The sequence below is a fragment of the Sinohyriopsis cumingii genome, chromosome 7 (assembly GCF_028554795.1).
Source record: "Sinohyriopsis cumingii isolate HCF-2022 chromosome 7, ASM2855479v2, whole genome shotgun sequence".
Classification (NCBI taxonomy): Eukaryota; Metazoa; Mollusca; class Bivalvia; order Unionida; family Unionidae; genus Sinohyriopsis; species Sinohyriopsis cumingii.
The window spans coordinates 122,144,383-122,169,809 of NC_142967.1; the positions used below are offsets into that span (position 1 = coordinate 122,144,383).

The following is a 25,427-nucleotide window of genomic DNA, read 5'->3' on the forward strand; positions in this document are numbered from 1 at the left end:
TTTGATCTTTACAATTTTGATCCCAGCAACTATTTGATTGAAACAACCCATCTCAAATTTAATTAGGTGATTCCATGAATCTTATTTACTTGAACTATTTCTGTTGTTTTGTGGCAAACAAGACAACTGACCTTTTGATCCCAAAATTGTATTGGTTTATGTCTGAGAAAAGTGAAAGCTACAAAGTTGGTGAGCATCTAATAAATAAAACCATCAAGCAAAAATGGATTCTTCTTGGTGATCACTTTTACCCTAAATAATAGGTGTCCCCTCCCACCCACAGCGCATCAGCTATTCACACAAGTATAGTAACCCATACATTAAAAAAAAAAAGATTGATACTTAAATGCGAAATTAAACAGGGCTGATAGTGGAAAGAGATCCTCATTTGTCAATCTGAAATATACCCATCATAACTATGTTAATTAGCTACCGAGATTATTCTATACAATTGTAATATCTCCTGTCTGGCATGTGCCACTTGCAAAATTTGCTCTATCTTCAAGCAAGACACAAAATGAGACAAAACTTTTATCTTCACTTTATTAGTTTTTTTCTTCAAATTGGGAAATACAAAATTTGAAGTATATCACAGTTCTTCAGACAATATATGTACAATTAAATAGTATTTGTATCTTGGTGGAGGAGTCAATAATTTATTCACACTGACCTCAATAAAAATTAACACTGAATACCAGGAGCAATTCATTTACTTGCAAGATAATCAATTCTTAAGTAACCTACACACAATATTCTTGTGCAGTATGAGGATGACTTAATAGAAAATTAGCATCACAGAATCTTGAGATTGTACAACCTAAAGGTACCATTTTAAAAGAAACTAATCTCTGTTATGTCCATTATACTTTGATGGCTAATCTGATGTGGAGAAAAAAAATCTGTTTGAAACACTGACCAACACCTACCAACAAAGCCTTGTAAAATGGCAATGACTGACATCTGTATAAAAACTTTCAGTGGCACTCCTCTGTAATGAACTGAGTGGTTGCATGTGAAAGATTACTGACCAAGAGCTGAATAGGCAGACATGCCTAAATGTTATGCAACCCTGCAATAAAAAAGATTTTAGAAGAGTTAGCAGCATCCTGTAGAAATTCCTTTTTAAATCGTGAATCTGCAAGGTTAATGTTTCCTACACACATTTTCTAGTGCGACCACAAAAATGTTCACATGAAATCCGGAAAATAAAATGATGCAACAATTCTGGAACTTCTTCATGAGCAAAATCAATTTTTTAAACAAGGTATGCAAGGCAGGGAAGGTTTCTCCTGGATTTAGCATAAGTTTGTGTACTGTAATAGCACAATCTTCTCGCACCTTATAGCCAACCATGAAGGTCTAAATTTTGATGCTGGTTGGAGCACTACGAAAATAAAATCCACAAATTTCAAAAATGACTGGAAAAATCTCCCGGATGGATGGTAAAAACCATTTTGCACCAGTGGTCACCCTGTTTTTCCATTTGCGCTGTTACATGTTTAACATCTGTGGGTTTAACTTTAGAATCCATTCTACAGTCTCTAGAAGAAGCGTCATGTTGTAGTGACTGAAACAGAAAACAAAAGTAATGACAGGATTCTCCAAGATCAACATTTCCACACTCAAAACACAAAAAAGCCAGGGCCTGCATCTTCAGCTCACAATCCAAGCATTACAGTAAAATGTGACCTAATGCAAAATCCATCTTGGCATATAGGAAATATAAACAAATGAAAAAATCTTCTACCAAAAATTTCAAGTTTTCTATAATTGTGACCCTGACCTAGTTAAGGAGCAAGCAAGTGTGCATACAATGAATCTTAGCTTCATAATGATCTGTCCCAAGTATGAACAAAATCTATCAAGGGGTCTAGAAAATTTAATGAAAAGACTTAAACCTAATGCACATTTTGTACAACTGTGGCCTTGACGCAACAATCCAAAGTGCACACAAGAAAATGTCATCTTTGCCTAATAAATACCAAGTATGAACAAAATCTATAAAGATTAGACCAAGGGTGGGCAAAATATGACTGACAGGCCGGAAATGGAACATGACCTAGTTTTAACCATTAATTTACATCACTTATCTGGCTCATGTTGCAGAGGCACATGCCTGGTTTAGGTCCAAATATTTCTTACAGGATATTCAGTGGTCTATAATGCATGCATATTGCAAGGAAAGATGCTCATGTCATGGAGAATTTCCAGATATTTGGTAGTGTTTGGCGTTATCTGACATGATTGTTTCTACTTTAGAGTTCCATCAGCTGGTCTAGATCATGCATTGTGAACGATTTTCATATGATAACACTACCAGTTACAATTTGTTTGATTCATTAAGGCAGTTCGAGTGAAATTTGTTCTCCGATTTCCGATTGTTGTTAAAGTGGCATGTTGGATAGGCTATATCGGTACAAATGTGCACGACTTTTGTGTCAGGACTGTATGCCAGGACTTTTGTGTCCAGTTTGGCTTTAAACTGTCAGATAGATGAAGATAACTATTAGTTGTAGTCACTGGACAACACACGATGGACAGCAAGACGTGCCCAATGTTCAATTGGCCTTAAATATGTATAAAAAATTTGGGGGCAAACTTGCTGTAATGACCTGAAAATCTAAGCAGGTATTAAAAGTCATGAATCAAACTCAACAAATTTTTGTTTCATCTTGCCTAAATGGATTCTGATGGACAAATGGACCTGCAGATGGATGACAGCAGCAAAGCGACATACCAACTTTTGCAATTACAGTGGGGGCATACAAAAGGATGTTACAGGCAAATGCATAAAAATTTCCTACTGATACTGTCAATTCTCTTGTTTTCATGGCGAACAAATATTCACTGACTTCATTACTAGAAAACCCACCACATTTTTGACTATACAAAAGGAACATTTGAGACCAAGACACTCTTCAAGCACCCAAAGAAATTAATTCGTAGAACTTGAAATCCATGTTGCCTGAAATTCATTCATGCCAGTCGAATACAAAAAAAGGAAAGAAATCTAGGCTCAACATGCATGGGCAAGGTTTGTCAACTTTTAGAAAAATCTAATTAGACAGGTCTTCTTGACATCAAGCCACTAAATTTGTTTCACATCATCTTCAAATGTAATTGAATGAAAATAAGATTGATAATGCATGGACAAACTTTGATATTAAAGAGGGCAAAAACAATGTAAAATCTTTGACAAAATAACCTCATTTAGGTAATTTTTAAATCAGCAAGCATTTTGGTAAGAATCCAATATTTTTTTTTAATAAGTTATTCGACAGAACCAAAATTCATGACATTCAGGTAGACTTGAGGGACAAAATGCCATTTCAGTTGTAAAGTGCAGGTCTTGTACCATGGGTGCACTAAAATGAATCATCTTCCAAATGTGAGGTAAGGTGGATAGTGGAAAAATTCCTGCAAGTTGTGTAGAGATCTCAGAATAATTGACCAGAAATACTTCTGATATATACTTTAACAGTGCTCAGAAAAATAAAGCCAAGCTTGGATCACTCCATAAGGCAAGAATAAGTGTAATTTGCTGGAGCTTCAGCAACCACTAGAGATCGAGGGATGTGAACAGTGAACGAGTTGACTAAGATGTGTTTATATTGTGACGTGGAGTTACTTTTGTAACAGCCGAGCTAGGTCCTGATAATACTATCTTGGAGTATCGCACCAGGGATGAGTATGCTTCTTATCAGCTGACTAAGGAGGGGGAGAATGGGGTAAACTCGAACCCTTGATTTCTTTTCAACCATAACACAAGATGATTCATTTATTAAGAAACAGCAGATAAAGTCAGTTCATAACCATGACAGTCTTGTTTTTGTACTAAGCCAAAATACTATCATTGTTTGGAGGTACAGTACAGTATGGTATATAATAATTTCATGCAAGGTCAGGGTACGGTGTACCGGTACACATTAGCTCTATACTATTAGTTCATTATATTATTTCTTCTGATGAAAATTATATTAGAGTTACCATATGTGGATTTAGTTGCAATAAAGTTTACTACAGAAGAGAAACTATGACTCGATTGTAATTGTGAAATGTAAAAATCTGCAAGGAAAACACTTGCTTGACTTTACACTTCAACTATAGCATAATACTTATTTGAAGTGAATTGGTATAGATGGAAGTAAATTGGCTGTCAAGTCGGTGAGGAAAACACTCACAATGACTTAAACAACTAATACATTATAAAATAGACACATAACTTACATTATTTAGATTGCTAGAATAATCAAGTATTGTTGAATTGAATTTAGAATGTCAAGTCAGTGAGGAAAGTACAAACAATGACTTAGACAATTAGTAAATTATAAAATAGACACACAACTTATGTTTTATAGATTGCTGGAATAATCAAGTATTGTTGAATTGAATTTAAAATGTTAAGTCGGTGAGGAAAACACTCACAATGACTTAAGACATTTTATTTCCTAAGAACTTTGTTGGACTTATAATTTAAGAAAAGGAACTATATATTTGTAATGTAGAGAAACTTCTCTGTATGTCTTTAGCTTCATAAAACTAATATAAAAAAAATAAATAAATAAAGAAATGAATAAAAGTATTGGTCTGTGAGGACAACACTCACTTGACCATATAACTGAATTTCAAATAACAAATGATAAAACAATATCTAGTTTGCTTATAAAAATAAATTAGAAATGTCTAGAATGCATATAATTTATAAGAGAGAAAGGAATTAAAAATAAAAATATAAAAATAACTTAAATAAAAATTGATTTGCACTTAAATAAACTTAAATACAAATATACTGTCCAAAATATTGCCTAAAATTACATATAATAAACTAAACAAAACAAAATAAAAATAAAACTCACAATAACTGATGTACCTAGTTTCATTGCTGCTAGCTGACTGAACTCCCTCAAACAGCCCACAAAGCCTTATATACTCCTGACAAAACCCACAACCAACAACCAACAGCCCACAATTTTTGTTGGAATATTCAAACAAGCATGACCTAGTATTGCATGCATATATTTTCACAATGATTATTTATAGAAATTACCAGCTGGATATTTTACACTTTGCAATTGAACTGCCCTAAATAAATAAAAAGAAGAAAAAAAATCCAGTTTTGTATTAAGCGGCACATACCATGTTAGTCTGTCACTAATAGCAAAGGTTTGGAAACCCTGTTATGCACTCTTACAATATTACCGAGGTAGACCGCATGACAGGGTAGTCAACATGTATATGTACCAACGAAATAAAGAAGAGGAAAACCAAACTTAAATGTGACGAGGTATACAAATGAAACATCAGGGGCTATAAATACATTGAGTATGTACGTACAGTCTTAAACGGTTAACTAGAAATAGTCATTAATCGAATTATCAAGGATGCCAGCCGCTGGCATGATACTCCCTATTTTCGCTATCACAAAAACATGTAGACTATACCAACTAACTATTAATCGACAAGTAAACAAAACAAAGGTTCCTAGAAAATAGTAATGTCAACTCATTTTGGGCAATTCACTGCTAATGCACCGATTTATAATTTTTTAAAATCTAGACCGAATTGGAAGGTTTGTATGAATAGTGTTTACTGTATACACGCATGCATACCTCACTCCCTACATGCTTTGTTGTTGTTGTTCTAGGGTTTAATGCCATTTTTCAGCACAAGATAGGCTATACATGGCGGCCAGTATAACTGGTGGAGGAAGAACCCTGGAAAAGCCAGGGAAGAACCACCGACCCACAAGAAGCTACTGGCAGGCTTCCCACATACCCACGCTAGCCGAGCCTTGGACTCGAACCCACGCAGACAGAGGTGAGATGGCGGTGATCCGTAACGGTGAGAGCTTTAGACCACTCGGGGCCCCCTCCCTACATGCAGGTTATTACACTTTGATGCAAGTGAACAAATGCTTGGCAATGTTTTCAATAAACTGACAAGTAAATGCCTGGCAATGCTTTGAATAGGGTCAACCATCAACTGGTAATGCTTTGAAGAGGATTTTAAAAAAATGTAAATACCTGGCAATGCTTTGGAATGTATGCAGCTTCTTCCCAAACTCACCATTGGTGACAGTGTTGACATATTCACCAGCACATGTGCAGTAAGTCCTCATGTTGGTATCCTTCACCTGAAAACAGATTTTGCATTACCCATAAATGTGGTTCACTTTACCATAGAATGGTTTTATAATAATGATAATAACAACAATAATAATAATAATGAACAACATTTACAGTGACTTTTCAATGTACAAGTAGCAATGCCTGTTAACCGTTTTTCTTCATCATGAACAACACAGAAAACTGGTACATGGCAAGTTATTAGCCTCAGACTGAGCTATACTAATCCTCTAACACAGCAATCTTACTCTGAGACCAAGCTCCTCACATCTTACCAATCTGTCACCAAAACACGGTAAAGTAAATACAAATTCTCTACTTATGTATCACAGGCCAAGCCAATCTGCCACCAAATGTTGGTAAACTCATTAATGACATTATCACAGATTTTACTAATATGCCACCAAATGATGACAAGGCCAGTGGTCATTTACACATTTCAAGTTTTTAGATTTTATAAGCCACGTATTTTGACACATTTTCAGACTTGCCAACCATAACGAGTCCATCTCAGTAAGACAGCTGATTTTGTCCCATAAGACTGACCAGTTTTTAGTAAGGTGCAACAAAAAACCAATAATTGCTACTGTAAAGCTGGAAAACGTAATTAAAAGTTTGACGCATCGACGATAAACACTATTTTCAACTGAAAAGTTTGTAAAGTACGCGTAGACTTATTTACCACCAGTACAGATGAACAAACTCGAATCCAAACCCATGCAGCTCAATGGCTTGCTGCTATCTTTCAACTTGACATAATTCCTGGAAATTCTTTTCCATTTCACATGACGAAGGTAATCATCTCTCCCACCACGAGACATACTCAAATTGGCACGTGATGCAGACCTGCCAACCCTGACAATCATTTTCCCATAGTTTTAGCTAGTATGCTGTAAGTCTGTATTTTTAAGGTTATTTTCATATGACAGCAAAATCTCAAGAGCTGGCTGGCCTGCGTGATGTCCAATAAACATAATTGTGTCCTTTCCAGTTTTTATTCACATGCATGTGAATACTCCTTTTTATTCTTCTGTGTTGATTATTAACACTTTTCTAGAAGCTTATTTTCCCTTTTGTATTAAACATGCAGTGCTTTCTGGATGCCATTTAAAAAAATGATATAATCAACAGTTTGAGCATGCAGACGCTTATCATGACCATATATGTGCAGTTTTAAGCATCTGAGGTGCTGCTGTAAAGTTATTCTGGTTCCCTGACTAATTTTACTAATTCTAAGATGAAACCCCGATCCAAACAAAACATAGGTGAACCAATTATCTGGATTTTTCGGCAACCATAATTTTTCCATAGTTTTGTTAGTATGCTGTAAGTCTATATTTTAAGAGTAATTTCGGTAAAACTTGGGGCAAAATGGTAAGAGCTGGCAGGTCTGCATTATCCTGAAGGAGTTATATATATTATTAACTTGACCTCTAACCGCATCCGTTCTCAGAGGAATAAGTTTTAATGAATAAAACTTGATATTGTTTATTGTTTTTATCAGCAGTCATAAAATTGAGTTGACAGTGGCACGACCTTGGATGCAATAGAATTTAACTAACAGCAGGCAAAATGCTTTTAATTACCAGGTAATCACTGAAAATGTCCCAGTGATCAACTGCTAGAGTACCCTGGTACATTATAAATCTGCTTGTTTGATATCCTTTGTGCAGACAACTGAAATTTGTGTACATAAATCAATGTTTCTTCCCTGCCATAGTGCAAGCCATCCACAAAGTTTTGTTCACGTCTGTGATGAAGAAATAATGTCATTTTTCTGAAACTATTTTTCTTTGTTCAGTCAGTGACCTTGACCTTTGACCCCCTCAACAATAAACTTCTTTAACCAAAGTCTGGTTCATATATATGATATAGAACTATGCTGTTGTGCAGAAACCATCTTTACTCTACAAGTTAGTGATTTTAACCGACTCCAAAATGGGTTAGCTTCTTCCTTTACCCAAAGGAAAAGCCATCCACAAAGTTTGTGCTGAAACCATTTTTCTCCTTTTAGTTAGTGTCCTTGACCTTGGAACTTTTGACCCCAATACTGACATGATTCTTCCTTACCCTCAAGAGCAGCCATCCATAAAATCTGGAAACTGCAGATGGTGGATGACTGAAGTTATTGCATAAAAGATGAAAATGGTGAAAAACAAAAGAACAGAAAATTTCACAACAGAAAATGCTCCACCTCATGACAACATATTAAAAGTAACCTACAATTCACTTGATTATGATGGTTGATGTTAATGTCATACATTTACTTGATCAGACTGAACTCTTAACAGTAAATGAATACAACAGGTTCTGTTACCTTCAGAGTCAATCAACTATTTGTTCAGAATTTTTATGGGATTGGTTCATTCAGTTTTGGGGTGAGATTATCACACTTAAAGCATCTTGGAGAAAAACTTTGGTATGATTCTGTATAAAGTGACAATGCCTCCATTTGGCACTTAATTTAACAATTGCTTGAAAGATTGTAAAAGTTCTGAATAATAATAATGGACAACCTAGATTTTCGAAGAATATGCTAGCACAAAGAATGAACTATGCCTGTGTACAACTGTCATGTGCTATGTTATTCTGATGGGATTTATTTTGGGGGGAACGCATGCAGTCACATGTCTCAGAGAAAACAATAAACATAAGCAGTAAACGGAGAGAGCATTACCCCATGACATTTGGTACACCGGAGGTCCTGAAGTACATGGGCCATGGACTTTCTGTGAATAGCTTCTATTAAACTCTGCTCTATTTCCACAATGTCGTACTCTGCCTTGCACTGGACACATGACCAAACTGCAGGCCTGTAAAACAAATTGATACTCCTGGCATTTTTGTGGCAGGGAATCTCAACTTTAAACTCCTTTCTTTAAACTATTTGCAAAGCAATTTCATGTGGTTCCGAAAGTACTTCAGTTGAATTGGTCTGTCCTAGTTTTACCTTTTACTGCCCATAAAATCTTTTCTTCTCGAGTGGCAATATAGTTTAAGTAGAAAGGATACTTTGTTCAGTGGCATAATTAATAGGGTTTATGTATATTTTCATCACAGATTTGCATGCAACCTATTTAAGACAACAAGTGCAATATGTCAACCTCTAATAGACAGTGAATGTAGATGAAAATTTGGTGGCTCTTGTCTAATCAAGTTCATTAACAGCAATGTAGCATTGTACCTCCGATGTGGGATTGTGTGTACCTCCGATGTGGGATTGTGTGTACCTCCGATGTGGGATTGTGTGTACCTCTGATGTGGGATTGTGCGTTTCCCACAATTACTGGTCATGTGCATAGCTGCCAATCCCAGAGTACAAAAATACTGACTGACAGTGACATAATTACTAATTTTCAGAAACATTTTAAAAACTTAATACATATGTAACTATTTACAACATCTACAACCATCAGTAAATGTAAAAGATGCATGTGTTGCACTCTGAAGGTGAAAGAATGCAACACACACTTAGACACTGTTCATGGAAGCCTTTTCCATACCTTGTTGTTTTTTCTTTCTTCAATCAGTATAGATTCCAATTAAAATCTTTCACTGATGTGAATTCGGTGCGATTTTTAAAAAACTTAAACTGTCTTCTTTCTACCCCACAAGTAATTTGCGATTATAATGTTTGAAAAAAGTGTGTGAAACAAATTGCCAGCATCATTAATAACTGAGGAAGGTTCAATTTTAAAAGAAATTTGGTTGCAGGGTTTAACGCCATTTTTCTGCACACAATAGGCTATACATGGCGGCCAGTATAAATGGTGGAGGAAGAACCTGGGAAAACCCCGGAAAGAACCACTAAACCACGAGAAGCTACTGGCAAGCTTTCTCACATACCCACATTGGCTGAATCCGAGACTCGATCCCACGCATACAGAGGTGAGATGACAGTGATCCGTAACGGACAGCGCTTTAGACCACTCTAGCAAACCCAACTTTGATCGAATTACATCATGGTTCTCTCTGGCATTTATAAACGTCACAAGTTCAGGCTGGGTTGATGATGATGATGATGATGATGCTGAAGCAGCAAGCTGATGTTTAATTAGCTTTTTCATGTTCTTTCATTTTATGTCATTGGCACCTCCATGCATAATAACAAAAGCTCAATTATACAATTTGCAATACACAAGGTTTACTCCTTTACTAGATGGTTTTAAAACTCTAAACAACACAGCACAATTGTACTTCCATTTCCGTTTTCTTTTCTCTGCTGGAGTAAACTCTGAATCTTTCCTTTTCAATGTGACTAGAAGTTGGTTACAAAATGAGATAGCAGCAACCGCATTGTGCAATAAAAAATAATGTGGTTAAAGACTAGCACGGTATCCCTGATTGTGTGTGTGTGATTTGGATTTTTAATGTAACATTAACAATTTTTCAGTCATATCACTACGATGTCTGCAGTGTGGCAGTTTATAGTGATGCCTAGTACTGGGGCACCATGGTGCAGACATGTAGTATCATGTCCCACCCAGTCACATTATCCTAACACCAGGCTGACCAGTCCTAACACTAACCTCTTAATGCTGAGCGCCAAGCAAGGCAGCTTTGAGTACCATTTTTGTAGTCTTTGGTATGAGTTGGCCAGGGATTGAACCTACGAGATCTCGCATCTGAGATGGATGCTCTAACCACTAGGCCACCAGAGTGGTTGTAGCCTTGATTCTGAATAAACCAATCATGTATTAGAACCCTATTTACATGTGACACATTTACTCTCGGAATGTAACCGGGTGCCTGTTCTAAACAGAAATATTTTAAATTATTTTTATTTTAAATTTTAAAAAAATGGATTTTTAACAAGAAAAACGTATAACCTGTATTCAGGTCCAAAATACGGGACAAATACAGAAAAAAAACATGACACTTGGCAGCTATATCTATGTTCATCAAGTCTGGACTACTATGCATCCCACTTGGTATGCTAGCATAACACAGTTTCAAGGTTGAATTTATGAAAAAAAGGACCAGATTTCTGATACAAACACTTGCAGAAATACAGTTTGGTATTCAATCAGTAATACAGTTGTTTGAAAATAAAATAAATTAGACAATGGGAATTATTTTAATAAAAGCTGGTTGATAATGAGTGAAAACTAAAGTTCAATGATAAACAAGATACTAAATTAGCATGGTGCAGATCTTTTTCAGTGAACCAGGCATTTAAACATGATTCATGGGCAATCTGAAGCAGATGATAAAACATTTAAAATACTTCAATCATTTCTTTTAAACAATACCAGTGTATTATATAGTATCAGTATTACTTGTCCGTTTGATGTGATGTGATGTGATTTGGATTTTTAACGTAGCTTTAACAATTTTTCAGTCATATCACTACGATGTCTGCAATGTGGCCGTTTATAGTGATGTCTAGCATGCCACATACATGTAGCATGATGTCCCACCCAGTCAAGCGAGGCAACTGTTGTTGTAGGGTTTAACACCACTTTTCAACACAAGATAGGCTATATATGGCGGCCAGTATTAATGGTGGAGGAAGAACCCGGGAAAACTCCGGAAAGAACCACCAACCCACGAGAAGCTACTGGCAAGCTTTCTCACGTACCCACATTAGCCGAATCCGAGACTTGAACCTACACAGAGGTGAGATGGCAGTGATCCGTAAAGGAGAGTGCTTTAGACCACTTGGGGCATCATGCTGCAGACACAAGGCATCAAGTCCATAGCTGCCAACCTTCCAGGCTCAAAATTAGTGAAAATAGGGAAAAAAAAGTCGTGAATTTGGACACGAATTCGTGAAAAATACCATGACAATAACTCCATCCACTCTGACTACTCCGACCGTCAATACTACACTATATCAAGTTTGCAAAATAAAAACAAAACACTACATATATGCAGAAATATTTATTTATCAAGACATGATACTGTGGCAGACTTGAACTTCCTCAACTGCCTGATCGTAAATTTGTTTTCTAAACAGTTCCGACTTCTTGCCTGCTGGTTGATCTTGTGGACTAAACTTGCTGACAAATTTTCTGCAGCTAAGGAGGCCCTAAAGTCTGTCTTATTTTTCCTCACTAAAGAAAATACTCTTTCGCTGTCACTGTTGCTGTGAGAAATGCACAGGAGCTGCAACATTTTTGGTTCTTCCAAAGGAAAATTTGGAAGCGGTTTTCGAGTCCAGGAACATATGTCGTCAGAACAAATGTTTAGCACGGCATGGTCTACAGCTGATAAAAGTCGATTGTGTTTGACACAAGAAAACTCACAAATAATGCTTAAGCGTTGGAAGCCTGCAGGTCTTCCGCCAATGGTTTAAAATATTCCAGAGCTGAAATCTGCGAATTCTTAATTTTCCCAACTTCTACGTGTTTTTTGCAACCGACATTCTTCCTCACATCGTCTCTGTGATGGCACACTTGAGTGCAAAAAGCATGAATGAATATCAATGTTTAATGGCAGAATGCACGGTCAATTTTTGATATATTCCAAATTAAACTTCACTTTTTGAATAATACATTTCTTTTTCCTTGGTGGTGAAAACATTTTCAAAATCTTACATGCGATGCTGAACGGTAAAGCAAATCAGTGTTTTGATGCATGCGCGGAGCAAATTTCCAGTTAGGCCCCAGTTTCTCTCAAAAGCGTTTGTAAAACTACTCTTATACATATAGATTAAAATAGGCTAAAATGCCTGTGACCGGGCCAACTGTACTAATCGGCTGTAGATCTACTAATATCGTGACCAGCGGTACCGGACCGTTTCGGCAACTGCGAATATCACGACTAGTGCTTAACAGGAAATCGGTTATTTTATTAAAGATTTAAAATAATTGAGGATCGGAAAATTCGTGAATTTTTGTCTTACGGTGTGAATCCGTGAATCGCTGAAAAAGTCATGAAATTCACACCAAATTCGTGAGGGTTGGCAACTATGCAAGTCCCACCCAGTCACATTATCCTTACACCTGGCCGACCAGTCCTAACACTAACCTCTTAATGCTGAGCGCCAAGTGAGGTAGCTGTTAGTACCATTTTTATAAGTCTTTTGTATGACTCGGCCAGGGATTGAACCCACGACCTCCCGCATCAAAGGCAGATGCTCTAACCACTAGGCCACTGGAGCGGTACTTGTCCGTTTGAAATATGTGCATATCATGTAGGTCATGCTGACATGTCCCCTGCCCTTAGGATTCTAGATTCAAAACTTTTGGTACATTGTTTCTCCAATTTTAGTGGTCTAGTTATCCATACCATTATACTAGTTATTGAAAATCCTAAAAGTGATATTCTTCTTCGTCTGATATTAATAAAAATATATACCCTGAGAAATGTCAATCATTCAAATGAACAGATGAGATGTATTTGCTCACCCTGCTCCGCTGTGATCCAGATAAGGGTCTCTACACAGATCCAGGTCTCGGATGTGGTTACAAGACTTGCAGATCACCTGAAAAAAATGGAATGCTGTTAGAAGAAACAGTACATGACGACCTAATTAAAAAATATATTACACCTTTCAAATAACTAAAAGAGATCACATGCCAAAAATGTCAACCTATCAAGTTCTGACCCCAGAAAACAAAACCTCTGAAGTACGGCATTCTTTCTGTGCAGACATGTTTAGAAACAACAATTCAGTTGTACTGTTTTCAAAAGACATGCATAAGCAACATCTTGCACCTTTCCTGGTAATAGAACCAAAACGGGAGAGAGAGAGAGAGAGAGAGAGAAAGAGAGATAGAGATATGGAAATAGGATAATAGGAACTGGTTTAACTGGTTGGTTTCTAGATTTCTGATGGAACTTTCGCTTATTATTGGCTAGATTATGCTAAGCAAATGGAAGCAGTCTTTCTCCAGAGGACACAGACAGGCAGCAAATCAGTGCTGGCCTGAGCAGGCACTGAACCCGCAACCCTTCAATTTAGTGTCCAATGCTTTACCAACTGTGCTATTTCAGCTGAGAACTGGTTCCTGCAGTAAAAAGACAACAATTCTCCACTGTAAGATCGAGTCTTATCACCCATATACAGTAAAATGACAATAATCCACCACTGCAAGGTCAAGTCTGTATCACCCATATGCAGTACAACTTACCCAACTAAACTCTTCCCTAACCCATCCTCCTCTGGTCCAAAATTGCCATTCTAACATTAATGAAACCTGAATATACTGACCACCTATCCCAATAGGGCCCAGCTTACACTTACCAACTTTTTTATATTAACCGATTCAGCCCCGATCCCATCTGTAGGCATGATGAGGCTGTACCCTAAATCCAAGCTTTGCAGCACCAAGGTCATTTAAGATACACCACCGTGGGTGGTATTAAAAAAAAGCAGACAGATGTAACTCTAAAATGATATCAAATAATCTGGAAGTTCTAGTTGTACTACAAAATACAGAGAGAAAAACCTCATTCTTCGGATCTGTTTTTTTTTTTTTCACCCTAAATTCGCTCGAGATCGGAATGTGATTTTGTGTCCGGATTTTAGACCTTTTGTCCTCAGATCAAAGGCATACCAGTCTTAACTGCACAGACAGGTGAACCTTTGCAAAAACTAGGATAAGGTGGGCATTTGGAATAAATTGTGGTCTCCATACAAAAATGATGGGTCCATTAAGCCAAACAAAAAACAAAAAAAAACTTTTACCCTTCTGCTCATGCGCAAGCAAAATAACCAATGGAAAATGATGTTTCTAATACAACTAGGCATTAGTCTAATGGAAAATCTGTTGAAAGCCGATGTATTATGATGTATTCAGAAATAGCCCCCCAAATGTCTTTCCTACGCACATTTCAGGCAAAAACCTCTGGGGCTGAATGAGTTAATGAACACTTAAAACTACCCTCTTGGTATAGCAAGACATTCCCAGTCACATCTTAGTATATTTGTTTAATAAATAAATAAATAAATAAATAAAGTGAAGTGTATTTCTACTTCCAACACACAATGAGTATTTATTAAATAAAATATACCACTTACCTCTGGCAAGACATAGGAAAGACACGGATCCTTAAACTGTGCTTCGGGGGCAAATTCGCCAACTCCTATCAGTTTCAGCAGGTCTCTGTTCAGCTTGTTGACTTGTATAGTTACATTTGGATCCAGAGACAGGACCTGATATGCAACAAAGTGTAAGCAGTTGCAAACAAATCCTTGTGTATTTTTATGGACATTTATAAATGGCTGGCATTTTTGACATTATCTGATATACAAGTAGAAAGATGGATTGTCAATCCTTATGTTGCTTAATAACACTACATCCTGAAACTGGTCAAAGGTTCAGTGATGTTTAATCAGCCTGGGATCAAGGTTAAACTGACTAATGAATACAGATATGCTGCTTGCACTGAAATTATTTTAACAAATTTTGAGGAAATGAAGCCTTCAAGATCTGAATGACCTTGGAATTGCACAAAAGCTGCCTACATGACAGACTATAGGAGTGATGCTGAGTACCAATTGGCACGAGAAGGGGCAAACAGCTTAAGTATATTGGTGTTGAGTTACTTTTCTTCTTACCCGTGTCCACACAGAAAATTCCTATTTAAATTATATCCAATTATATTTTTATTTTCTGCAATGCTGTCTATATAATTCAGAATAATTAAATTCTCTATAAAAGATCAGAAAACTCACCTTGCAGACAGCTTTAACAAACTCCAAAGATGGGTTATTCAGAGGTAGATGGGAACCTGGAGGTTGAGGGAACTCTGCACTAGTACTGTTGCTCCTGTTACCACTCAATTTCTTGTTAATCTTTTGAGTGATCCTTGACAAACAAACAAAAAGCATCAGGTACATGTGACTTAACATGAATATATTCTAAACCTTAAATAAGTTGAAAGACCTTACATAATTTTATCTTGCTATAAAAATGATTAGAAATTATCTGCAGCTTTATCCATTGAAAATTATTCAGATCCCTTGACCAAACACAAGATCACAATTTTACAAATAAAGATTTAAAGATGTGAAATATCAAATATGACAAATGTTTACGAGCAAAGAAAACAATCATCTGTGGGTTATATTTTGTTATAAAAAATGATAACCGAAAATCATTGTATCTGAACACCATGCTATTTTCTTGTCACTGACATTTAAGTAACAATTCATCACAGTGCTTGCTGATGACACCAGTGTCAACATAAATAATTGGGTATAAATTTCTCAGTGAATAAGCATTTGGTAATGTTAAAGTAATATAAAAAAATGCCATCCCTGTAGTCTCCTTTAGAAAAAGAACTGTTTGACGAGTCTCTCACTGTGTGTTAGCGAACAGATATGTTATGCCTTGTGTTGTTTCTGCGTCAAGTGCAGACATGCAGACTAACTAAACATTATGTCACTTTCTGCTATCACATCGTGGGCTTAACAAATATCACAGCTTCTTATCAGTCAAATGTAAAACATACAAGGATTTATAAAGCACACTAGGTCTTGCCTTCAACACTGGAACCTGAACACTCAAACTGACTGTGTTGAGAAGGACACTGTCAAACTGACTTTGTTGAGAAGGATACTGTCAAACTGACTTTGTTGAGAAGGATACTGTCAAACTGAAGGAGTAACTAAGCCTATCCATCTGCTTATCCTGGTGAGATAACTTTACAAGAACATTTGCTGATGAGATAACTTACATGAATATCTGCTGATAACTTACAAGAACATCTGCTGATGAGATAACTTACTAGAACATCTGCTGGTGAGATTGAAACTTACAAGAACACCTGCTGGTGAGATAACTTACAAGAACATCTGCTAATGAGATAACTTATAAGAACATGTGCTGGAGAGATAACAACTTACAAGAACATCTGCTGAGCTAGATCTTGTGAGATCAGATTCTGTGCAAAACTGACACTGCCTGGTGTGGTGGTGTTGTCCATTATAGCCTGGAAATAGACATAATGACAACTGTTAGAACATATGTCCCACCACTCTCATGAAATTTCTTCAGTCAGGCACTCATGGAGAAAGTTCAATCAGTGAGAAAAGAAAACCCTGTTGAATTTTCTTGCATATATCTTAATCATACATAACTGATCATTACTTGCAATTCAGACTCTGCATCACAAATGTAACAACATCCAAAAGGAATCACACTTGGACAAATCCTAGTCTGTGTTATTCGACTTTTTTGAGCACAAGGCTTGTACTTCAAGTTAAATGACCTCAACACTGTTCTGAGTATATTTATATCAATGAAATCTGGCAATTAAGTGGAACCCAAGATAACCAAGTCTTATGATTTTAACTTCATTCTAAGTGATAGAATGTTAAACATTTCAAATTCAGCTAGAATACATAATTTTGTAATTCATTACTTTTAAGAATACATGGCATGATTTATGTCCCATTTTTATGTCTCAGAAGACTTCAGTGCAAAGTATGAATGATAGTTAAGTAGCAAAAGCATATACATTCATGCTTATCGTAATCGTCTTCAAAACTTTGAAAAAATAAATTTGTGAAAATAATAAATGTACCAAGGCTATGTCGCTTCAGGGTCTTCAAAAGAATTTATTATTAGAGATTATGCACTGAACTGAGCCAATTGCAGCAACAACACCTTTTTTTTATTATCTTTACTGAGAGAGAGAGAGAGAGAGAGAGATGATAGTTTATTCAACGTTACCTGTGTCTGACTTTGCTTGTGTCGCCTTACTGGGGTGTTCCCAGGTGTCAGTCTGCGCTGTTCTTCTTGCAGATTGTTGTAAATTGACAAAATGTATCCAGCGATTATCATCTGTATCAAATATTCAGTAATTGCTTAGTTTAGCGGACATATTTAGTCTATTAAAAATACAAGAGTACAAAGAAGAACACATTATATATCTACCCTACGTTTAATAACCCTGTAAACACTATTATGGCTTGGTTGATGACCTGGACATTTGGTCAAGGTATGCAGTCTTAAGTAAACATACTGTGCAAATATCAATATTTTCATTATTACATCTACCATGACTGACCTTTGACCATTTGACTCCTAAACTGAAAGATTTCTTCATTACCTAAAGTGCAAGCAATCAAAAACTTGAATGAGGGAACTTGTTCAAAAACAGAAATTATTTGGTAAAATCTATTTTCTTTGAGCCACAATGACCGTAACCTACTGGAAACCAAAACCAGTTGGATTTTTCCATACTTCAAATGCTAGAACTTCAAAAACTTTCATAATACTGGAATTCTGCACGAAAAACATGGGAGGATTAGAGCATCTGATATACTCATAAAGGTACTGACAAAAATATGGACAGATGTGTATGGGCACTCACATGAATGCCATTCTGTTTTATTGAAGCAATCCAAGCAGTTTCATTCCTAATTTCTGAGCAATCCAGTGAAAGAACCACTCTTCTAAAGATAGCGTTTCCTTGAATTTAATATGGAGACCCAATTCCAAACTAAACCAACAGAAGCCAATATTCGGATTTAACCACAACCAATAATGCAAGGTTAATTGTTTTTGAGAGAAAGAGATGAATGTAAAATTAAATGAATCAATGATTAACTAATTAAATACTCAAGATATAAAAGTGCTTTAATTTTTCTGTTGCAAGAGATAAAGCTACATGTTCACTAGCCAAGGGTCTGATATGTTAACAATATCTACACCATGGCGGATCAAAAGATATTTCTGTGCTTCAAGTCTGTAAATTTTATTGGATGCAGCAGCAAGCCACCACATCCAATTGAACTTAAGTTGTTCAAATCTGAACACTGTTCCTACATGAGTGAGACAAGGGGAGCACACAAATTTTCTATTGCCAGTCCATGTTTGTACACTTGAACAAACACAAAATGGCTTATCTCTGAAAAGTAGTCATACGTTTCATACGTTTGATGATAAACTTACAAAGTATACTTTTGAAGTCAACTGCCTCCATCATTTTTGGCTGATGTACAATGCACCACTGTTAAGCATGACTGGTTATTTACATGCTAAGGGAGGCAACTCATGAAATCAATAGCTTTTACATGGACAAAGCACTAAAATATGTTTGATCCACCAAGGTGTAGATAGGGTTGACCTATCAGCTAGCGATGAAGACAAATCTGTAAAAAAAAAACATCTTGTTAATAGTCTCATCATTTTCATGATAGTAGCTACCAAAACATAAAGGGTACAGAATAGTTTTGGCAGGCAAGCTACTGTTAAGATTTGTAACTCTCGGACCCTGTATCAGTGTTTAGGTCTGGTATAGATACCGAGCTGAGGAAACTTGGACTAACCAAATGCCTGAAAAACGTAATGTTTGCTTCTAATTCTTCCCCAAATAATGTGTAAAAAGGAGTTGAGGACATAATACTTTGAGAATCAAAGCTCTTTATTTTGGCTTGACTGGATGATCCATTATTTGACACATCCAAGTAGTTCTAGACACCAGGTATGAGCATATTTACCACTTTCTATAATCAAAAAGGGGCCAAATTCAAATGCCTAATACAACATGATGCTGAAATTATTAGGAAAATTGCCAATTTTTATAAATCAATTTCTACATAACAAATTTTGATAAAGAAATGATACTATTCAAAACAATGATAAACTGAATAATTAAAACCATGCCGTAACAAACAAGTGTTCGCAGGTCTTTAATACCCATATGTGTCGTAGCAAGTACATAGCCATCTTTTTGTTATCACCTTCATGAAAAAAGTCACTTGTAAGCTCATGCATCTCTATCCTTGCAGGAGTGAGAAGACGGCAATCTGTTTAAAAAAACAAGTAACCATGTTTTTACGGGCATGATTATATAGGAGAGAAAATAAAGTTCATTCCCAACAAAGTCAGCTGACTCCTATAGTATACCGTCTAATAAGACAATTACAAAGTCCCAGATCTGGCATTGCAAAATGCATCTGAGAATTTTGGTCTATGCCATTTCTTAGGAGTAATCAGGAGAACAAAGACACAAATTTGATGGTGGGTCAACAGCATGTTTCTTTCAAAAAATTTAAGGTTTTTAGAGGTTCAGAATCATGTTTTTCAAGATGAATGACATTTTTTTGTGCATGTAAATCAATATCCTTCTGACATAATTTGCATTTTGCACAGCTGTCTGAGGAAGATCTCAATCCAAATCTGATACTCTTTGGAGTCTAGCCACCCAAGTAAGTTGGAATAGGTAGGCAGGAAATTTTGAAGAGTGATAATGATTCAAATTTAAATGATGGCTATAAACCAGGCTTCGTACAATCAGATGTTGAAAATATACAACTATGCAGTGACCAACAGTTGTAGGCAATTTCATCAGGCAAACAATTATTATTCCCCCACTTTTCTTTTTCATTTAAAGCTGTAGAACTTAAAACTATTAATTCCTTCAGTTTGGAAGAAAATTGAGGCTCATCAAGATAATCAATTCTGTACATTTCAAATTGTTTCAAGGCCTCGAAGGGCAAGTTTTTTTTCAAGCCCTTTTTTAAGGTTGCCTATGTAATTCAAGGTTTATGAGGATCGCAATGTACCCCAAGTATAAGATGGCAGATCAGGATCTATGTTGTTTGCAGCTGGACTGTTACACATGTGATATGGAGTGTTTGTTGCATCATTAGTGTATTATGGCAACCTTTTAACTCATGAAATTTAAAGATGACAAATATTATGCATGTATTACATCAAATACAGTATGTCCTCTAATTAGCACAGCAAATTAAAATCTGCCTTGATATAATTTCAATAAACTACTCACATTAAAGTTTGTCTGACAAGCTGCTGCCTCTGGCAGAAACTGCATTATGTTCCAGTTCATCTCTATCTCTGGCTGAAATAATACAGTATGATCACATTTACAACATTCCATTTGTCCAGATAAATTCATCACTGCCTGTACATGGGGTGAATTATACAATATGGAAATGATAAAATGAATTAAATTTGCATGATTTTTAATCCCAACTTCCAAAACAAGGCAACTGTAACTTAGTTTTGACAAGAGTACACTTCTCGATGACTATATTACAAAGTCTATTGAAAATACATGAAAAAGGTCAAGATTTCCTGCTAAATACAATAATTTCATGTCGATTCACAAGCCCACAATGATGGCACCTATTTCCTTACAGGTTGTGTCATGTATATGTAATTTGGGTTGTGTTTGTAAGGTAATTTAATTTCATTATATGCTATTGTAATGTAACAATGCATGTTAAATTTAACCTTGTCCAAAATAAAGTTTGTTTTTTAATTGACTTGAATTATTGATTTTTTTAATATTATTCTGTAAATAACTAATACAAAGCTAAATTATTCTCTGTGTGTATGGGTTTAATATCAGGATCATTATTAACAGAAGTAAACATCTTTATTTGGGTCTGGGTCTAGATTATTGAAATTCCCCTACATTTTACCTGGCATGCCTGACATAGTCTAAGTTATATAATTAAGTAAGACTTTCTAACTGTAACATTTTATTTTGTAAACATTAGGAAGTTTCTAGAAGGTTTCCATTAGATAAGGATTTTTTTTAGAAAATGCTAATTATGCCTGAGGTCAAGTAGAGGATTATATAACCTTGTGACTGGAAAGATTATTCATTCATGCTTAAGATCTAGCAGAATCAATTTTGTATTACTGGTGTGTCCAGTAGATCATCTGAGCAGGAATTTATTTTTTCAAATTATTCAAGTGATTTTTTTCAATAGAAATACAGAATGCTCATTTTTTAAAAAATAGACATTCACTGGGATTTATAGTGAATTCAAACTTGTAATTATATTAGTGTATTTCAACAAAGGACCTGGTACAACAACACAGGTTGCCATAGGCATATTAGCACATTATGCATTGGACTTGATTTTGGATTTCCACTAAAGTTTATTCAGAACTTTTATTATTAAGACTTGTGTCTGTAATTCTAGGATCTTTTGGGATTTAATTTGCAATATGCACGATCTTTTTTTAAAAATTTTCACTCTGAATTCCAAGGAAACAATTTATTTATTGAATTTTACAAAGCTTGCTGCTTTTCAGTCTTTTCTGTTACTTATTTTAAGAGCATAGGCTCATAACAGTTGAAACAAAAACCTAATTCTATAAAAATCATGTATGGTGAATTGGAACATCAATGCCAAGTCAGAAGTAACCAAAATGTGGACAAGCATAATTTTTCATTATCTTTAATGCCACCTAATGACAGACTAATGTAAGAGCTCCTAAATACAGCAACAACAGTGCTTAATTTGATGTGGCAAAGCTCCTTGTCCGACATTCATTTTATCACAGACTGTAAGCATTTAAAATTATATTACTGCACGTAATTTTGCTCAGAAAGAGTGCTGATGTAGCAGTGTTACCGACAAAAGATGCAGATGTCTCTACAATAAGCAGCAGTATTTTTAACAAAAGATGTAAATGTCTCTACATTTACCAAAAATTAGATTACCTCATCTTCATCATCAGACTTGTTTAGCACTTCCTCCTCTCCTTGTTGTCCCTCTTCCTCTGGGTCTTCCTCCCCATCACTTCCTTTTTGTCGCTCCGTTTCAGGTGGGGCTTGTTCCACACCTGCTTCAGAGGGTAGCTTGCCCTTCACACCGCCATGGTTTGCCTATAAAGAGAGCAGAACAGATGACACAATGCAACATATGGTATAATAACAAGTTATAACCATCTGTTTAATTTAACTGTCACAAATTTTCCAAGGTTATACACACATTAAAAACTACCAATTGTTAAAACTCTAGTCTCATCACCTTGAAAATTAGACAACCATCAATGTCATCAGGAACAAACTAGGTAAAAAAAGAACCAGAAGATAAATGAGGATTATTCCAGGTAAAAAGCACAAACAATGCCATGGGTCATACCACATTGGCAAAGTGGGTGACTAAGTCAACAAAGTAGGGAAACATCACCTTTTCCTAAAAGGAAAGCTAAAATGATTTCACCCTGTGATTTTTTTAGATGTTCACTGAGTGACATCAGTTTATGGCTTCGAGATGCTCCCTCAATACATCAGAGTTGTGAAGGTTGTATCCCGGAGGCAAAATATGTTGAAAACTGCGGTGTTGATATCATGCCCATAAAACAACTTGACCTGTATAACTTACGAAAGAAGGCTCATTAACGGAATGTACATGAATAATTATAAGGAAATACATGGACACACATCCAAATGTAACCAAATTAAGTAGGTTAAAGTGTCCTCCTTGGTCCTTACACCATATATTTATTTATAACCCAAAGCGAGACAGCAAGACTTGTTCACAGCAGTGTAATAAATTCCCTCTAAAAGAATGCCTAAATTACATCTAGTCAAATATTTTTACCTATTCGTAATTACAAAATGGAATCTAGGTACTCATATTAGTTAAGACTGCTTACAATGCATTGTGACTGCTGTACTCATTTCAAGTCTATCATTTCCATGGCATTGGCTGGATGATGTAAAGGTATACTTTCTGGCCTATAGATTGACATGAAGAATAAATTTAATTTTGCTAATTCTGTTGTTGTTGTTGTTGGGTTTAATGCCACTTTTCAGCACAAGAGAGGCAATACAAAGTGGCCAGTATAAATGGTGGAGGAAGAACCTGGGAAAACCCTGCAAAGAACCACTGACCCATGAGCTACTGGCATGCTTTTTCACATATCCACATTGGCCAAATCCAATCCTCGAACCCATGCAGAGACAGAGGTGAGATGATAATGATCCGTAACGGTAAGCGCTTTAGACCACTCGGGGGTCCCTGCTAATTATGTACAAAAAGTTATCCTTCATCCATGGAGTACATGATGCCCTATCCTTCACCTATGGAGTACATGATGCCCTATCAAAATCTTGGCTGTCTTATTCATTAGTAGCTTCCAGTGTCATGAATATTAATGGTATCACTACTATTCCTGATTAATTGGAAAACGCTAACAGCCTCCTCCTCTTTCCCCTCCCCCAATTTTGATGGGGGTGGTGGGAGCAGGGCAATTGTTATCTGTATTGTTTGGCTACCCAATGATTTTGATCTTTCTCATGTACTATATTCCAAATATCAACTGACACCTCTGTATAAAGTTCATGCTGGAAAAATGATCCCATGGCCTTGTAGCATTGCTGGGAAAGTGAAAGAAAATTAGTGAGAAAGAGATAAAATGTAAAGTTACGGAGTGATAGCATGCACATTTGAGCATATTTAGGATCTGCAAGTTATAAACCATTCATCAGCATGTTATCAAACTGAAGTATAATCATATTACAATTAATTCTGCTGGAAGTTTAAATAAAATATAACAAGTAGTTTTATAAGAAATCAAAAGGAGTGGCCTTTACCTGATCAAGCCACATCAAGTATTCCCAGCACTGTTCATACGTCATCTCTATTAGATGGAACAATTCCTTTGACTTGATGCTGTTTGTGATGTACTCCACGTAAGCCAAAGCATCCATTAGACGACGTTTCTTGGTGCAGAGAACAATCCGATTGAAGTTGGCGTAAACAATCTGGGAACCCAGCCGTTTGAATTCAGCAATTAACTGAAAGAGTGTATAAAGATTGGATATTCTGTGACTATAAAGATTGACATTGGAAATATCCTCCTATTTTTAGTGCTCATAATTACTGATATTCAAATTTAAACAGCATCAACCATTTCAAGATCTACAACATATACATATAAATAATTAAAAGTAAACCAATCTCTCACACAATGACAAATCACAAAACGACAAGATGTGGAATTACTATAAGACTATCACAATGCAATTCCTAAAAACTTACCAGCACTTAATAGCATTCTGATGTAAAGCAGTATTTTCTTTTGATACCATTTACAAAGTACTGAGTAACTTACTGTACCCAGAAATGCTATAGTTGACTCCTGGAGAGTCGTTGGAGGAGTGAACAATGGAACAGGGAACTTAATAGAATTGTGGGTGCATCAAACATCTTCTACATTAGTGTTTGAGCTACAAACTTTTCTTCATGAAAAAAGGCTATTTTATACTGGAGCATTTTTCATATTCTTAAAACCGTATGGCATGCATTATTCTTCTCCCATTTACAATTAATAAAGTAAATTCGAGATTGAAATATAAAAAATAAAGTGGAAAAATAAACGATTTATCTTTGTTGTATAACTCCAGTGTCTTATGCTTGACCATTGCCTTTAACCAACAGTAGGACCTACACAGTTATTGTCAAAGAGGGTAAGCATGTTTACTTGGTTTGGAGTTTTAGATACAGCCTTGATTGTGACCATAGGAAAGTGCAGAAACGAATGATGTTTAGTTTGACATAAATTTCCATTAAGATAATCCTGATCTTGGTCCTCTTATTGTGACTTATGTTTTTTTTAAATATATATATTA

The 25,427-nt window shown here is 35.9% G+C and overlaps 1 protein-coding gene across 2 annotated transcripts in view; it reads right to left on the reverse strand.

Annotated features, from left to right (window-relative positions):
* Nucleotides 1–524: 524 nt before the first annotated feature.
* The window catches only part of LOC149796051 (DNA polymerase epsilon catalytic subunit A-like), a 148,038-nt gene continuing 123,135 nt past the window's right edge, over nucleotides 525–25,427 (reverse strand). For both annotated transcript variants that reach the window (XM_089965969.1, XM_089965968.1), the window contains exons 45-55: nucleotides 24,390–24,593; nucleotides 22,509–22,673; nucleotides 20,817–20,888; nucleotides 17,753–17,863; nucleotides 16,924–17,009; nucleotides 15,751–15,883; nucleotides 15,094–15,228; nucleotides 13,478–13,554; nucleotides 8,803–8,938; nucleotides 6,024–6,133; nucleotides 525–1,567 (exon numbers count right to left, since the gene is read on the reverse strand). In XM_089965969.1, the coding sequence (XP_089822095.1) occupies nucleotides 1,492–1,567; nucleotides 6,024–6,133; nucleotides 8,803–8,938; nucleotides 13,478–13,554; nucleotides 15,094–15,228; nucleotides 15,751–15,883; nucleotides 16,924–17,009; nucleotides 17,753–17,863; nucleotides 20,817–20,888; nucleotides 22,509–22,673; nucleotides 24,390–24,593 (1,305 nt within the window). In that variant the 3' untranslated portion in view covers nucleotides 525–1,491. The remainder of the gene's footprint in view (nucleotides 1,568–6,023; nucleotides 6,134–8,802; nucleotides 8,939–13,477; nucleotides 13,555–15,093; nucleotides 15,229–15,750; nucleotides 15,884–16,923; nucleotides 17,010–17,752; nucleotides 17,864–20,816; nucleotides 20,889–22,508; nucleotides 22,674–24,389; nucleotides 24,594–25,427) is intronic.